A 16,551-nucleotide genomic window follows, 5' to 3' on the forward strand; every position below is an offset into this window, starting at 1 on the left:
GTTCCATCTCATGGAGTGGGCTTTAATTACAATCAGATACTTGTTGTTTCTTTCACAACGTTGTGCCACTATTGCAGCAGTGTACCTTGCAGTCATGTGTTGTTTACCTTTCTCCTCTTGTAGTTTGCAGACTACCTTCCAGTACCATGGCCACTCACCAGTAGAGGTGAAGGCTCTAGGTAGTCAACAGCTCAGCTTCTTCACGCTTAGTGAGTTATGTAGGTGTCGTCTTCAACAGTAGGACCTTATCGTCAGTCTGTGGAGAGCAGCCAGTGGCCTGGGGTTGTTCGGGGGATTTCATGGGGCCTCTGGCCAACAGCTTCATTAAGATGAAACCCATTCCCAGCACTGTAAGTTTCATTTGGTGGTGAGAGTGTGTCTAGTTAGAGCTTTGTGCCTCCAGTTGCTTGGCGATTACATTTCAATTTCTTTCATATATTATATATTTTAAGAAACTTCTACTATATTAGGTTTCCAGATGGCCCTTCAAATGGCCCTCAGTCTTAGCTGCTCCTCCCTGTATTCCCTGCATATTTTTTTTTGTTGTTGTTGTTTCTAAGGTGTTTTCAATGGTGTGGACTGTGTTCTACTCTGATAGTCAATGTCTCTGCATTGTTGTATCTGCTCGCTAGTTTTCATGTATTACCTCCACTAGGTAAAATGTGACTGTGATATTGTACAGTATGATGCTTTAAAATATGTATATGTTGTGGGATGGGTAAATCAAAGTAATTAACACCTACTTAACACATAATACAGATATTCAACATATACATGGCTGTTTTTAGATGATGTACAATTATTAAGTAGCAGTTCATAGTATTAGTGGAAGAATTGGGGAATTAGAAAACTAGATTGTCAAAGATAAATTTTACAGATCAGTGAGTAACAGGGATTATTTAAAAATTAAAAATGCTTAAATTATGAAATATGACAGTACTCTATTTCTCTTTCCATCATGTATTTTTATAACATTTTCAGCATCATATAACTCTCTAACTATTGTATCCTTGCATTTTTAGGTGGCAAAAAGGTTGGCATTAATCCTAAAATTAATAATTTGATGCCAGCATATGAAGTTGCAAAATATGATCTCATATGGATTTGTGATAGTGGAATAAGAGGTGAGATTTGTTCTATTTTATGAAACTATTCATTTGATGATAGAATGCCAAAAACATCTTGAAAATATGTTATTTATCAATCTGTATTTTACCTGATAATTTGCTTCAACATCATTTATGGTATTATGTTAGCTGTACTCACTAAGACTGAGACTTTAATTTTTTATAACCTAACCTAGATGCTACATGTATTACAACTTTTGCTTTTTTATTTTTTATTTTTTTAAGTTTTTTGAGACAGGCTTTCCCTGTGTGTAGCCTTGGTTGCCCTGGAATCACTCTGTAGACCAGACTGACTTCCAACTCACAGAGATCCACCTGCCTCTGCCTCTCCAGTGGTGGGATTAAAGGTATGCACCACCACCACCTGGCGAAAACTTTTGCATTTTTTAAGAGAAAATTTCAACCATTAAAAATGAAGTCATGAAACCAGGTGGTAGTGCTTCACCAGCACTCAAGAGGCAGAGACAAGTGGATCTCTGTGAGTTTGAGGCCAGCCTGGTCTACAGAACAAGTAAACCAGGGCAACCAGAGCTACACAAAGAAACCCTGTCTCAAAAAAACCAAAAACAACAACAGAAATGTAGTCGTGACTCATAGCCTAGCTGTAGCCTTTGTCCAGTGTAGCGTTTCTTACTTGTTGGGCTCTTTTGCTTGTATCGTTTGGGCTTCTATAACCCCCATTCTGCCACAAGACTCAATTCAACAAGCGCACGTTTCCTAAAATACATAAATTTATTAAGCCATTTGTGTCTTTTTAAAAATTAGTTTAAATTATTTTAGCAAGAGGTTTCTCTCCTGGGCTAAAAATGTGTAGCTTTTTTTGAAGTTTTATGTTCTCAGAATAAGTGATTAGTATTTGTTAAGTCCAAATGTTCAAAAGAATATGTTTTATTGTAATTTAATGGACATCTTAATAAAAAATTTTTTTTCTTCCTCTTTCTTTTCTTTTTTCCCCCTTTTTTCTATTCTCATCTTTTCCCCTCTAAATTTTAGTCATTCCAGACACATTAACTGACATGGTCAATCAGATGACAGAGAAAGTGGGCTTGGTTCATGGGCTGCCATATGTCGCAGACAGACAGGGCTTTGCTGCCACGTTAGAGCAGGTAAGTACAATGCTTTAAAACTGCCCTGGGCACACCAACTCCTTGGTCTCCAGGGGACCTGGCTACCCGACCTTAGCTCTGTTGCCCTCTTGGGACCCTGCTGAGAGCACCCTGTTCCTTGAGGAGGAAGTTGTCAGGTCCCTGGGGTCCTTCCCTGCTGAGCTGCCCGACCCTGCCGGGCGTGCCTGTGCGCAGGGCACTGCTGGCGGCCCCGCCCCTGGCTGAACACACGTTCTTCCACAACATCTTCACTGAGCTCTAGATGTTCACTCCAGTGTTCTTTTAAACTGAAAAGGCTATTTTGTGACATACCGTAAAGTATTTAAAATACAAAAAAGATTTATGCAAGTCTTCATTTAAAAGGGAAAAAAAAACCCTTGATTTCCTTTTAAAATAAATTATTTGGAGAAACATTTTTTTCTTTCCTGTTTTTTCTTTTAAATTAGTACACAAAGCTCTGGCTTCCTTTATGGCAAAATGACACACATCGCTTTGTTGACTCTCTGCTCCCTCCTCTGTTTTCCGGCCTCTACTTCTTTTTTCCCTCTTCAATCTTTTGTCTTTTGCAAGCACTGGGAATCAAACTCAGGGATTAAACACGCCAAGCAAGCTTTCCATCACAGGGCTTCATCTCCAACCCTTCCTCTTCAGAATTATAACCAAAATCTTAACTCAAATAGGGAATGATAAACTATGGAGATGACACAGAAGCAGCACACCGGCCCCGCCCCCAAAGGAAGCAGCACACCGGCCCCGCCCCCAAAGGGAGACCCGCCCACCTCCCCACTAATTAGGCCAGTTAGGGTTCAGCTTTGGTCCTTTTTGCTACTTGTGATTGGTTTTGGTTTTGTGTTTTTCTTATGTGTCCTTTAAAATTCATGGTTGAGAGTGTACTGGAGAAGCAATTTGTATATTAGTTTTATCACATCAAAGCTTCATAAAGGTCTGTTTTTATTGACTTGGCTCCTAATCTGTCATACCTCAAGCAGAAAGCCAGGGCAAGGCTCTTGGTAGCAGTTTGGACGTTTACCCACTTCTTCAGCGCAGCTTGCATTCGCTTGATTATTCTAATTGCCGCAGACCTGGGAGGGTGAAGGCACATTGCTGCTAGGACTTTGATTTGATCTTTGGCAAATTAATCTCTCTGTCTGACTTTCATGCATACATGTGTGTTCGTGTGTATGCATGTAAGAGGAAGAGTGTGCATGAGTGTGTGGAGGTCAGAGGTCAACAGCAGGTTTCTTCCTCAGTCACTTCCCACTTCCCTGATTTTTTGAGACAGTCTCTCATGAACCTGGAGCTTCCCAATCTGGTTGGACTGGCTGGCCAGCGGTCCCTGAGGCTCCTCCAGCATCCGTTTTCACAAAGGCTGGGATAAGTACCTTTCATATCTAGTTTCTTGCCTGGCGTGGTGGCGCACGCCTGTAATCCCAGCACTCGGGAGGCAGAGGCAGGAGGATCTCTGTGAGTTCAGCACCAGCCTGGTATACAAAGCAAGTTCAGCCAAGACTATACAGAGAAGCCCTGTCTTGAAAAAACTAAAATAATAATAATAAAAATAAATAAAACAGTAATATCCAGCTTCTTTTGTTTGTTTATTTTTTGTTTTTAGAGACAGGGTTTCCCTGTGTAGCCTTGGCTGTCCTGGCCTCACTCTGTAGACCAGGCTGGCCTCGAACTCCCAGCGATCCGCCTGCCTCTGCCTCCCGAGTGCTGGGATTACAGGCGTGCGCCACCACACCTGGCTATATCCGGCTGCTTTGGTGTGTATGCTGGGTCTGTAACTCAGGGCCTGATATTTATGTGGTCCTCATTTTGCTGACTGAGCCATCTCTTCAGCCCCGGGGTCTCTTTCCTAACACTGCCTTGGGGAATATTTTTCCTACAGCAAGAAATTGTTAGTTTTAAAATCTTAAGTTTTCTGGTTGGTAAAAAGAACTGCAGGTAGCTGTTTTAAAATGAAATGCTTTTGAAATATGCACACATGTTTATATCAATGAAAAATACTTTCCAGAGTGCACCCAGTCTCCTATGCTTTGAATGAATGGAGATCCAACCAGAAGAATCGTCCTGCATGATAAAGACGCCTTCAGCCAAACCCCTACTCCCATCCAGTGCTGTGCCCTAAGTGCTTGAGGCCTAAGATGGCTGTCTCTGGTAGAAGTTAGGTTTGACTCACTCACAGAAGCTCCAGTGCTCAGTAGAGTCTGAATTGAGCTTACATAGCAGGAATCATAGTCTTAGCTGCCTTGTAAAATTCTGTTGCGCTGCTCTTTGCGAATAACTACCATTAAGAAAGCTCACGGTTAGCCGGGTGGTGGCGGTGCACGCCTTTAATCCCAGCACTCTGGAGGCAGAGGCAAGGGGATTGCTGTGAATTCAAGGCCAGCCTGGTCTACAAAGCAAGTCCAGGACAGCCAAGGCTACACAGAGAAACCCTGTCTTGAAAAAATTTTTAAAAAAAGAAAAAGAAAGTTCACAGTTGGGAAGCAGAGGCAGGCGGATCTCTGAGTTCGAGGCCAGCCTGGTCTACAGAGTTCAGGACAGCCAAGGCTATACAGAGAAACCCTGTCTTGAAAAAAGAGAGAGAGAAAGGGAAAAGAAAAAGAGAAAGAAAGCCCACTGTTCTATACTTGAAGGTCATTTAGAAAGGGCAGCAGAGCTGAGATAAACAGTGCTTAGCTAGGACTTTACATCTAACAGGGTGGCGGCAGCCAGTTCCACTGCTGAGGTATCAGGTTGCGTATCTCAGGACTGTTGAAGAGAAAGAACCGTAAGACAGTAGGAGCTGGAGAGATGGCTCAGGGTTAGGAACGAGTGCTGTTCTTGCAGAGAGGACGAGAGTTGGGTTCTCAGCACCCAAAGTGAGCAGCTCACAGTAGCCTGTGACTCCGTCTCCAGAGGATCCTGACCCTCCAGCCTCCACAGGAACCCAGTCAGATATTCATGACCCCCCTATAGACTTTTATGAATATATAGAATTAAAATTAATTTTAAGAAATAAAATTGTCCTAAATATTGGTACTACCTAAACATGGTCTGTGTATATGTTTACATGCTTGTATACATGGACACACACATACACACATGCACACAAATACATACATGTGTATACATGCCACTAAATATTCTAAAATCAGGAGGCATTAAATATTCATTAATATTTTATATACCAATTAATACTTACTCTTATTTTCATCTCTAAGTCCATTTTTTATTTACCTTTTAATCTATTAATTTTATAAAAGATAATGTTTACCCAAATGTAGAATATGCTTTTCACTCTAGAAGTAAATATTTCTTGGTAATGGTGCTAACAAGAATAGTGGGCCAAAGAAATCCCCAACTGCTTGGACTTCAGTACTGCAATTGTATGTTGTTTAGTTTTGTTTTGTTTTTTTAATTCAGGTAGCTTATATGATCGTAATATAATCATGTTTAACAGAACATGTTAGGAAACATTCATGAGCTTTGTGTTTTTAACATTAAAATCCAGTTGATTATTTCTATGTTTTCTTGGGCAGGTGTATTTTGGAACTTCACACCCAAGATCCTATATTTCTGCCAATGTAACTGGCTTCAAATGTGTGACAGGAATGTCTTGTTTAATGAGGAAGGACGTGCTAGATCAGGCAGGAGGGCTGATCGCATTTGCTCAGTACATGGCTGAAGATTACTTTATGGCCAAAGCGATAGCTGACCGGTAAGAAAACTAAAGATTTTTAGTGTCCAGCTTATTTCTATTGGCTTATTCTTTCTGTTCCAACCATGGATTCAGGCTACTTAATTTTATTATTTCTGCTAGGGAATACAAAGGGTAGTGATTTTTGGCAGAGCATTCACATCCAATATTCATGGGTACTAATAAAGCAAGTACCTTCCTCCGTTGTCTTCAGGTGCTGTGGTTTATAATGGTTGACTGGGAGCTTTTGAGACACTGCAGGTAGAACTTCCTGTGCTTTAGAAAAATTAAAGCTCTTGGTATAATCGTAAGCCAATGGGTGATTTTTTTTTTTTCTTAAAGTACCATTTGAAACTGAACTTTGCACATTTCTTTTAAGTTTATAGGTATGAGTGTTTTACATGTGTGTGTGTGTGTGTGTGTGTGTCTAGTGCCCTTGGAGTTCAGAAGAGGGCATCTAATCCCCTGGGATTGTAGTTACCCATAGTTGCGAGCTTCCATGTAGGTGCTGGGAACTGAACCTGGGTCCTCTGTAACAGTATCAAGGGCTCTTAAACTACTGAGCCATCTCTGCAACCCAAAATTTTGAAGTTTCTTAGCGCACTATTTCATACTTTGCTAATACGCCATGTATGACTGAGCATTTCTCTGTCACAGAACATTTGTTTTGGTTTTAAGGAGATCACTGCCTTGTATGGTTTCTTATTTAAATAATTTTTTGATAAAAATTCTATCTGAAGTTCTTCCACATGGGTTTATGACGTTCACAGTCACCTAACGTCTTCTATGAGATGCAGTGCCGCTTGGTTGCTTTTCTTGTTGAACACACACGTACTCACTGCTTACTCTCACGGTGACTAACAAATGCAGAACCAGTCAGGCCTGCATGTGACCATTAGCATGAACATAGATCATATTATAATTATCCTCATTTTCAGAGGTTGGAGATTTGCAGAGTCTACTTAAGTTCACACACACACACCTACACACACACACACATACACACCTACACACACACACCTACACACACACATACACACACACACACACCTACACACACACACACACCTACACACACAGACCTACACACACACACACACACCTACACACACATACACACACACTGCGGAGGGGGTGATCAGAGACAAACTACTGAGTGTAGACCTCTCCTCACAGGGTACTTCGAAAATGGCTGCACGTAGGTTTCTTAAACTCTAAACCTAGGGAATGCAGTCCCTTCTGGTCAGAACGTGTTGCCACTGTGGGCTGAAGCAATTGCTCAGAAACATCCATAGTATCAGGTTGTTCATCTTTAAGGATTGGGCTTGTCCCGGATACCAACCCCTGCTTACTCTCACAGTGACTAACGAACGCAGAACCAGTCAGGCCTGAATGTGTCCATCAGCATGAACATAAATCATGTTATAACTATCTTCATTTTCAGAGGTTGGAGATTTGCAATGTCTACTCAAGTTGCTATGCAGAACTCTGGTTCATACTCAATTTCTCAGTTTCAATCCAGAATGATCAGGTAAATCAATAAGCTATCAGTTTGTATTTTGTTAAAAGGAATGTGCATGTGTGGTATATATATTCTATGTGGTACATATAACAGGATTTAAAAAGGCATCTAGTGCAGGTGTCATGGAGGTAAAGGCAGGCAGATCTCTGTAAGTCCAAGGTCAACGTGGTCTACATAATGTATTCCAGGACAGCCAAAGCTACATAATAGAGACCCTGTCTTGAAAAAGAAAATAAATAATGCATCTAAAGATTAATTTGCTCCCAGAAAACAGTTTGTTCTGTATTAAGACAAATTAAATGCCTAATTTTTTTTTAATAATACTGAAACTTATTGGGTGTGGTAGTGGAAGCCTTTAATCCCAACACTTGGAGGCACAGGCAGGCTGATCTCTGTGAGTTCAAGGCCAGCCTGATGTACAAAGTGAGTCCAGGACAAAGCTGTTACACAGAGAAATCCTGTCTTGAAAAACCAATAAATAAATAAATAAATAATGATGATGAAACTTTGAGAAAAGCTGTTGAAACTAAACTCTGTATTTGTCAGTGTATAGACTATGTAAATGAATGTATAGCCGTTTTTATTTACTAAATAAAAACGCAAATGAGATTCATATAAGCAAAACTGGAAAAGGAAGGCAGAGGATGTAAGTAAGTTGAAAGACTGCTTTCCTAGCGTGCAGACAGGTCTGGGTTTCATCCCTTGTACAGCATACATTGGGTATGGTGGTACCTGCCTGCAGTAGCTGTGGTAGGAGCTGAGAGTCATCCTTAGCTACCTAAGGAGTTTGAGGCTAACCTGGGGTACATAAGATACTCTGCCTAAAGAATACATAAATAAACTAATGTGTGTGGCACATGCCTTTAAACCCAGCATTGGGGAGGCAGAGGCAGGCAGATCTCTGGGAGGCCAGCTTGGTCTACAGAGTGAGTTCTAGGACAGCCATGGCTACATAGAGAAACCCTGTCTTGAAAGATAAAACAAAGCAAACAAAAAGGAATATATAAATAAAATAAAAAGAATATTTCGAGGAGGACAGCCTTTCTATGACAAGGTTGAAAGTTGGTCATCTGTGTGAGAGTGGCCAGTTGGGGGTCAGGGTGGTTGCTGGTGGTAAGGATTGGTTGGTTAGTTTTGTAACCAGGCTTCTGTCTTAAAATTCTTTCTGTTGTATTTGTCTCTTCAGGTGGACCAAATTGAGAATTAACATGCTTCCTGCTACAATAATCTGTGAGCCAATTTCAGAATGCTTTGTTGCCAGTTTGATCATTGGCTGGGCGGCCCACCATGTGTTCAGATGGGATATCATGGTGTTCTTCATGTGCCATTGCCTGGCGTGGTTTATATCTGACTACATTCAGCTCAGGGGTGTTCAGGTACGTGGATGCACAAGGAAGGGTTTGCAGAGATCTAGTGAGGGACACAGACTATTTAGCCTAAGAGATGAAGAGGGCTGGAGAGATGGCTCAGTGGTTAAGAGCACTGGCTGTTCTTCCAGAGGTCCTGAGTTCAACTTTTGGCACCTACATGGTGGCTCACAACCATCTATAATGTGACCTGATGTCCTCTTTTGGCATGGAGCTATATATGCAAATTGAGCGCTCAAATAAATAAATTTTTTCTTTTTTTAAAGAAGGGGCGAAGAAAGTCTGAGTCATTCTTTAGCTTCACATCAGAGTAGAATGTAGGCATAAAATTAAGCCAAAGCCGGGCGTGGTGGCGCACGCCTTTAATGCCAGCACTCGGGAGGCAGAGGCAGGCGGATCGCTGTGAGTTTGAGGCCAGCCTGGTCTACAAAGTGAGTCCAGGACAGCCAAGGCTACACAGAGAAACCCCGTCTCAGGGGGGAAAAAAGCAAAATTTGGAACTTACACTTAGCTTAGAAAAATGTTAAGCAAGTAAATATTCAAACTGAGACTGCAGTTATTTTCACACTGCTCTTATTAATGATAAGCATGTTTAGACAGTATTGCAAGGCAGTTAAGTCACCCAAGGAGACACCTTCTACTTCAGTGGTGCCAAGAGTGAAAGCCCAGAAGCTCCTTCTGTCTGACCCTCCCTCTCCCCCTCCTCCCCTTTCCTTCTCCCTCTTCCCCTCTGCCCCCCTCTCTGTGATCAATGCGCTCTTGTCTTCCCATTGACCACATGGCTTCTGGGGCTTGAACTCAGGTCACTCGGCTTTGGCAGCAGTGCCTTCCCCTGCAGAGCCATCTCCTCCGCCTAGGAAGTTCGTTCTTTGACTGTACATTTCATCTGACAGGAAGTAAATTGGTTTTTATTTTTAATTCTCAGGGTGGCACGCTGTGTTTTTCAAAACTTGATTATGCTGTGGCTTGGTTCATTCGTGAATCCATGACAATATACATTTTCTTGTCGGCATTATGGGACCCTACTATAAGCTGGAGAACTGGTCGCTACAGGTTACGATGTGGAGGGACCGCGGAGGAAATCCTAGATGTGTAGCAAGACCTCTGTGGCTGTACACAGGACAAGACAGAAGTATTATATATTATGTTTATAATAGAACTGCTTTCAAGGATCTACCTTCAGTAGTTTTATCACATGTATGTTTTGATATCTGCTCTTTAATTTATTTGCATGGCACTTGCATCTGTGAAAAGAAAAAACAAAAACAAAACACATCTGTAGTCTTGGCCAGATAGTATATTTTGTGGAAGTAGAGAATCGAGACAATTGGTTCTATGAAACTGGGTTTGTTTGTTGTTTTTTGTTGTTGTTGTTGTTTTGTTTTGTTTATTTTTTAAACAAACAAATATATATATATCTATATATACACACACATATACATGACTGCTCTGCAACAGACACTATGACAGGACCCTTCAGTAGGGAAAGTTCCTCACGGGCGTGGACTCACTCTGAGATCTGCATGGCAGGACAACAGCAGCTCTGTGAGAGAAGAGGGCGCCTGTCACGGCCTCCCCTGTCTACAGTGAATGAATGACTGCAGGGAGGGGCCGACCCAGAAACTTTTTCATGCTTTATGCCTACCTCTTGTAGTTGTTGCAGAGCAAATAGAAGTCAGAAGTTGTAATATAGTAGCTAGGCCTTGCAAAAACAAATAGAAAACTTTAAAATAATAATAATTATAATAATAATAAAAGAGCTGGAGTCTAGTATTTATATGAATCTGTGAGGATTTTTTTTTCTTTTTCTTTTTGGTCTCACTGCAATGAACCAAAAGTGGCTGATAATGGTTTTTTTTAATCATAACCATGAATTGAAGGCATCTTTTGGACCAACTGTGGTTGGTTCTGTCTTGAACCATGTTAATCACTGTGCTGTAATTAGGAGAGCTGAATCGTTCCTTCTCTGCTCCTCACCCAGCCTACCCCATCTTTCCTTAGCTTTTTTTCAGGGGTGGGGGTGGGGGGTGATCTTGTTTTAGTGTGATTGGATGTTTTGATAGTCGTAAGGAAAATGCATTTCAGACACAGTTCACACAGGAGCTATTTTCTTACACAGTACACCTGTATTGTTAATAAGAATGTAATTTCATGATGCAGGTATTTAATATCTTTTTTAAGTAAATAAATATTCTAGCTGTCAGTAAATTGCAGTAGAGAATTAAGAAAGGACACAGTGAGGTTGACTCTTAAAATCAATCAGTATCCAACTGTCTACTGTGTATGCGAATTGCCTTTTATTTTTCTTTTTTTACTGTAATAGTCTAGTCTTATTTAAATTGGATTTTTGTATTAGTTTGTACGACAATAGACTAGGTCAGCCTAGTTGTAAATGCATGCTGCACTCTCCTGTAGCCATCACACAGCTAAACTTGCCTCTCAGCCCGTGCTTTACTTGTGGTGAACTGGACTTTTGTTTAAAATAAACAAAAATGTAAGGGACAGTGCATCAGCCTTTTTTCCCTGTCTTTTTTTAAAGGGTATTTTGCTTTTCCTTCAGAATTTGGTGGCATGCTGTCCGTCTGATGCCTGCTGTTCACACCAGCACCGTGGCAGCTTCTCATCCTGTGCTATGGCTTCCATGTCAGCACATAGCGTGTAGCCTATCAGCAATAACTTCCTATTTATAGAGAACATTTTCATCTTACTGAGCCAACCCGTTTGCCTAATGACTATACACATGGTCTAAATTGCAATATATGTGTAAATGTGTATATACTATAAATACACAATATACTTAGTACGTTTTTCTGGGCCAAACTACATTATCCTTCCCTTTCTCCTTCTCCTCCCCTCCCTCCCTCCTTTTCTCTCCCTCTCTCTCTCTCTCTCTCTCTCTCTCTCTCTCTCTCTCTCCTGCCTTATGATGAATTTGTTTGAAGGGCATTTTCTTCATGAACAAAGGCTTGGATGCATATTCCTTTTTTTTTTCTTTTTTTCCTGTGATATGGGTAATATTTTTCCCTGAGGAAAACTGCACAGTGAAAACCAGTCTAGTTATGACCCACTATGTGTTTGGTTTTTTAAATCACGCTTCCAGGAGTTGAGTTTGGCTGAGCCTGTTTGTCATTTGTCGCTTTGTTTAGTGGAGCTTGGTGGACACCGTTCTTTGCACTGCTGAAGTGAAATCTTGCTGACTAGTTAGCTTTGTTGTTGATCTCAGTATGGGCAAAGAAACAAAATCCAAGTAGCTGGACAGACTTCTTGTGTTCTGTAAATATTTTTTTAATGTTCTGTGTGTGTTTTGTATGTAGTCATGGAGTATTTCCTTAAAGTGAAGTGTCAAGTATGCAGAGAGTAACTCTTTGTTTAGCAAGTTTGGAGTGAGGATAAAATAGTAGGAAACACTGTAAATGTTAAAGCATCACAGCAGAACTGTAGGAGCCCAAGTTTATAATAAACTGTCTTTTAAAAAAAAACAATTAAGTGTCTAGAATATATCATGTTTTGTTATTTAAAATCATTGTCTTAAGTTTTTTGTTCAGAAAATAAAAATTTGAATACAATCAACATGAGCGGCGGTGTGGTTCTGTGCGCTTCCTTCCCCTCCCTTTTATGCTTTTGATCAGTGCTCTAGCATGCAAGTTGTTGTAGTCATTTTCTTTCTTTCCTATTTCTTTTTTCTTTGCTTCTTTGTGTGTGTGTGTGTGTGTGTGTGTGTGTGTGTGTGTGTGTGTGTGTGTGTGAGAGCCAGATGTGCCTAACCAACCTCCAGATTGAGGGACACACCTTGCCTTTCAGGACATAACATGGAGAGTGATGAAGAGAGATTCCGGACATCAGCTTCTGGCCTCCATACACATGCAGATGAACCCATGGGCGTGAACTGGCATATGCAGTGGCAGTCATCACACACACACACACACACACACACACACACACACACACACGCTTTGGTCCTACAGGCTTGAACTGGGTTCTCTAGGACCAGCATGTGCTGAGCTTTCCCAGGCTGTTTTCAGTTCTGGGAGAGGCTGGCAGAGTGTATGTGTCTGGGAGTGTTTTCATGTGGTTATGCTGTTGAGGCTGTTAGGGATCAAGGCCTCTATGCTGATAGCATGGAGATATAATTACATGACATAAACAGTTTAGGGCTGAGGATCTGTGTACTGGCTCCACTGAAGACCACAGCTCACACTGTAATTAAGGCCCAGCCTGGGCTATACTTGGGAGATTGAAACAGATCACAAATTTGAGGCCCAGCCTGGGATACATAGCAAGGTTTTGTTTTTTTCTTTTTGCATACTTAAAGTGGACGCGTTGGGGGGTCACTTCAATAGAGCTGATGTGTGAAGATGACTGTAATAAGGGGTCAACAGACGAGAACAAAGGACAGAAACGCAGGGAGCTATAGGACAAAAACATCCAGGAAGGGGCTAGAGAGATGGCTCAGCCGAGAAAAGCATTGGTTTCTCTTCCAGAGGACCTGGGTTGATTCCCAGCATCTGTGTGGTTTATTCACAGTCATCTGTGGCTCTAGCTACAGGGAATCTGATACCGTCTTCTGGCCCCTGAGCACAGGCAAAACACCTAGACGTGTAAAATAATTTTTTTACAAAATCCAAGAAGACAAGCCTCCAAGCCTGAGGTTCTGTGGGCTTCTAGGGGATGCTGGGACTCTGGTCAGCTTGTATTACTATACAATGATGGACATTGAAGTCCTCCCTTGGGCTAAGGTCATTGAAGGAAATAGACAAAGCATGGTGATGGTTAGCTCCACTCTGCTTCTAAATAAGAGAAATCTCCATGGGGTATCTTGGAAAGAGATTTGGGGGAGTGGGGCATCATGAGTAATGGAATGGAGCAAGGCCAATGAGTTCAGGAGCAGCAGGTTCCATCCCCAGTGTGGCTGGCTCTCCATTCATGGTAAGTTACTTCACATAATGAGGGTGGATTTTCCATGTAAGGCTAACATCCTTGTGTTGTGATTTTTCTTAATATGGTATATTTTATTCCATAAGAGAAAGGAAGAGGGTTTTCAGAGCTAAAAACTGGCTCTGCACCCTGACAATGCCCATTCAACCTCTTTTGCTGAAAAAACTTGTAAAGAAAGGCATCTCTAGGGTGGAGCAACAGAAGTGACATGATCTGTGTTTAAGAGGATGTGAAGAGGAAAGGAAAGTCATCACGTACATATTTAGAATCTGCAATGGCATGTTTTCTACCCAGAATTCCAGCAATACTGGGTGAAACCAAAGCTTCTGACTTGAATTTTCAAGGTGCGCGCATGTGCACGCGCGCAGACACACACACACACACACACACACACACACACACACACACACACACACACACACACACACACACACACACACACACACACCTCTCAGCCCTGGCTACACTCTGTCTCCATTTTATTTGCTTCTCAGCTTGTGTTGCTTACTTCCTACTTGGACATACACTGACCTAACTTCAGCTTGATCTCTGGTTTCGGCTTCTTTTTTACCTCATTGTTTAAACATTGCATTTTTAAAAAACAGAGACAAGGCTTCATTTTTTTGCACATCAAATTGTGACCCACTGAAATGTCACCCATTTCTTGAGAATGTAGTAGCAATATTCTGCTATAATTCCCCAGCACGAGGGAAACTGAGGCAGGAGGAGCTCTGGCAATGTACAGAGTGAGTTCAAGGTCAGCCTGGGCTCTACCAAGATCCTGCCTTAACAAAACAAAATAGAGGGTCTGAAGAAATGGCTCAGCCATTAAGAGCTGCCTGCTCTTCCAGAGGACCAGGGTTCAATTCCCAGCAACCACCTGACAGCTCTGTAACTCTTGTTCCAAAACACATGCAGGCAAAACACATGTACATTAAAAAAAAATCAAAACCAAACCAAACTCCATAGAAATTTCTAAACCCTATCTAAATGAATATCTAAGTGAGTCTCTCTCTCTCTCTCTCTCTCTCTCTCTCTCTCTCTCTCTCTATCTCTCTCTCTCTCTCTCTCTCTCGTGTGTGTGTGTGTGTGTGTGTGTGTGTGTGTGTGTGTGTGTGTGTAGTTTGTGGCCATCCAGAGCTATATAGTAAAAATCTGTCTAAAAAACAAATACCCCTCTACCCCAGCCCCACAAAACAGTGAGTGTGTAAGAGTTCCCATTGTTTCACATCCATGCCATTGTTTGTTGTCATTTTATAGTCTTGACATGGTCCAGTCCAGTATGACTGGATTCAAGTGAATCAGAAAGTAGTTTTAATCTGCAGTTCCCTGACGTTACTCTGGCCCTCTGTGTTTGTTCTAAGAGCAAAGTGACAGGTGAAACCAGTAGCTACCTCCCAACTGTCAGGAACACCTGGATCTGTTGCCCTGCTGTTTGTGGTTCTTGCTGTTGGCCATTGTTTGTCTTTTGAGATAGCACCTGGCCCAGCCCAGACTTGCCTACAATGATCACTGTAGCAGGGTCTGGCCTTGACCTCCTGATCTTCTGCCTCCATTTCACCTCCTAAGTGCTTTGGATTATAGGCCCTTCTTTGTAAACAGTCATGCCCTATGGAGCCTTCAGGATGAAACCTGAGGTTTTTCTTGTGGCCGGGAGGCCATTTAAGTTAACTCTTGAGCTGGGGCACTGTGGCACATGCCAGTAATCCCAGCACTCAGGGAGGCAGAGGCAGGTAGATCTCTGTGAGCTCGAAGCTAGCCTGGTCTACAAAGCTGGGACAGCCAAGGCTACAGAGAGAAACCCTGTCTCAAAAATAAATAAATAAGTAAGTAAGTAAAAAATTTTAAACCCTCAAAATAAAAATAAATAAATTAACTCTTGCCAAATACCTCCATCCCCTTAATCTACTCATAAACATTCCTGTCAGTAAACTCGCTGCAGGATGCTGATCTCTCCTGCTGTCCATCTCCGCGCGCGTTGCTTCCTCAACTGGATCCCTGGCTTCTCTTATGAACCCTGACTCTACCCGTAGGTTTTACCTCAGATGGCCCCGGCCTGAGGGATTCTCAACATCCTCGCCTGTACGTACTTACCGCCTGTGTCTGTACAACCTCACCCTTCACTTTTGCCCTAGGTCTTGGCACACTCATTTTAATTGCCGTTTACACTGCTGTGTTCATCTTAGATTGCGGTTGTCAAGGGCAGAGAGGATTAGTAATTTACTTGAGCTTGTATCCCAAGCACCTAGCCTAGGACTTGACACAAAGCCCTTTCTATTTGAGTGAATTAATGAGAAAATAAAGAAAAGCAGCCCCCTCCCTTTTTTTTTTCTCCCAAGATAGGGTTTCTCTGTGTAGCCCTGGCTGTCCTGGAGGCTGGCCTTATTGAACTCAGAGATCTGCTTGCCTTTGCCACCCACCCGGCTAAAATAAGCAGCCTTTAACCCTGATGCATCACTGCTTCTGTTCTTCCTAAAACTAGTCATGTATGACTGTCACAGCAAAGAGCACAAACTGTACACTCCGGTCTGGGTTCATGTCCCAAAATAATCATTTTCTTCCTGTACAAACTGGACACCTTGGTGGAGGACAACATTATCAGTTCAAGGTGGGCATTAGAATTCAATGTGACTGGGCACGGTGGCACACGCCTTTAATCCCAGCACTCAGAGGCAGAAGCAGGTAGATCTCTGAGTTCAAAGCCAGCCTGGTCTACAGAAAGAGTTCCAGGATATCCAGGCCTATATGGAGAAACTTAGTCTTCGAAAAAAAAAAAAGTTTTTTTCAATGTGTATGTGTGTGAAAAGTCCCA

General features: G+C 41.9%; 1 protein-coding gene across 2 annotated transcripts in view; it reads left to right on the forward strand.

Annotated features, from left to right (window-relative positions):
* Positions 1 to 10,396, forward strand: part of Ugcg (UDP-glucose ceramide glucosyltransferase) — a 34,127-nt gene extending 23,731 nt beyond the window's left edge. Inside the window, exons 4-9 of one of the 2 annotated variants that reach the window (XM_051162667.1) lie at positions 1,023 to 1,124; positions 2,121 to 2,233; positions 5,758 to 5,936; positions 7,360 to 7,446; positions 8,624 to 8,813; positions 9,730 to 10,396. In XM_051162667.1, coding sequence (XP_051018624.1) covers positions 1,023 to 1,124; positions 2,121 to 2,233; positions 5,758 to 5,936; positions 7,360 to 7,446; positions 8,624 to 8,813; positions 9,730 to 9,900 — 842 coding nt within the window. In that variant the 3' untranslated portion in view covers positions 9,901 to 10,396. The remainder of the gene's footprint in view (positions 1 to 1,022; positions 1,125 to 2,120; positions 2,234 to 5,757; positions 5,937 to 7,359; positions 7,447 to 8,623; positions 8,814 to 9,729) is intronic. The other variant, XM_051162660.1, reaches the window with a different exon arrangement.
* Positions 10,397 to 16,551: the final 6,155 nt, after the last annotated feature.

This window comes from Acomys russatus, chromosome 2, assembly GCF_903995435.1.
Source record: "Acomys russatus chromosome 2, mAcoRus1.1, whole genome shotgun sequence".
NCBI classification, from domain to species: domain Eukaryota; kingdom Metazoa; phylum Chordata; class Mammalia; order Rodentia; family Muridae; genus Acomys; species Acomys russatus.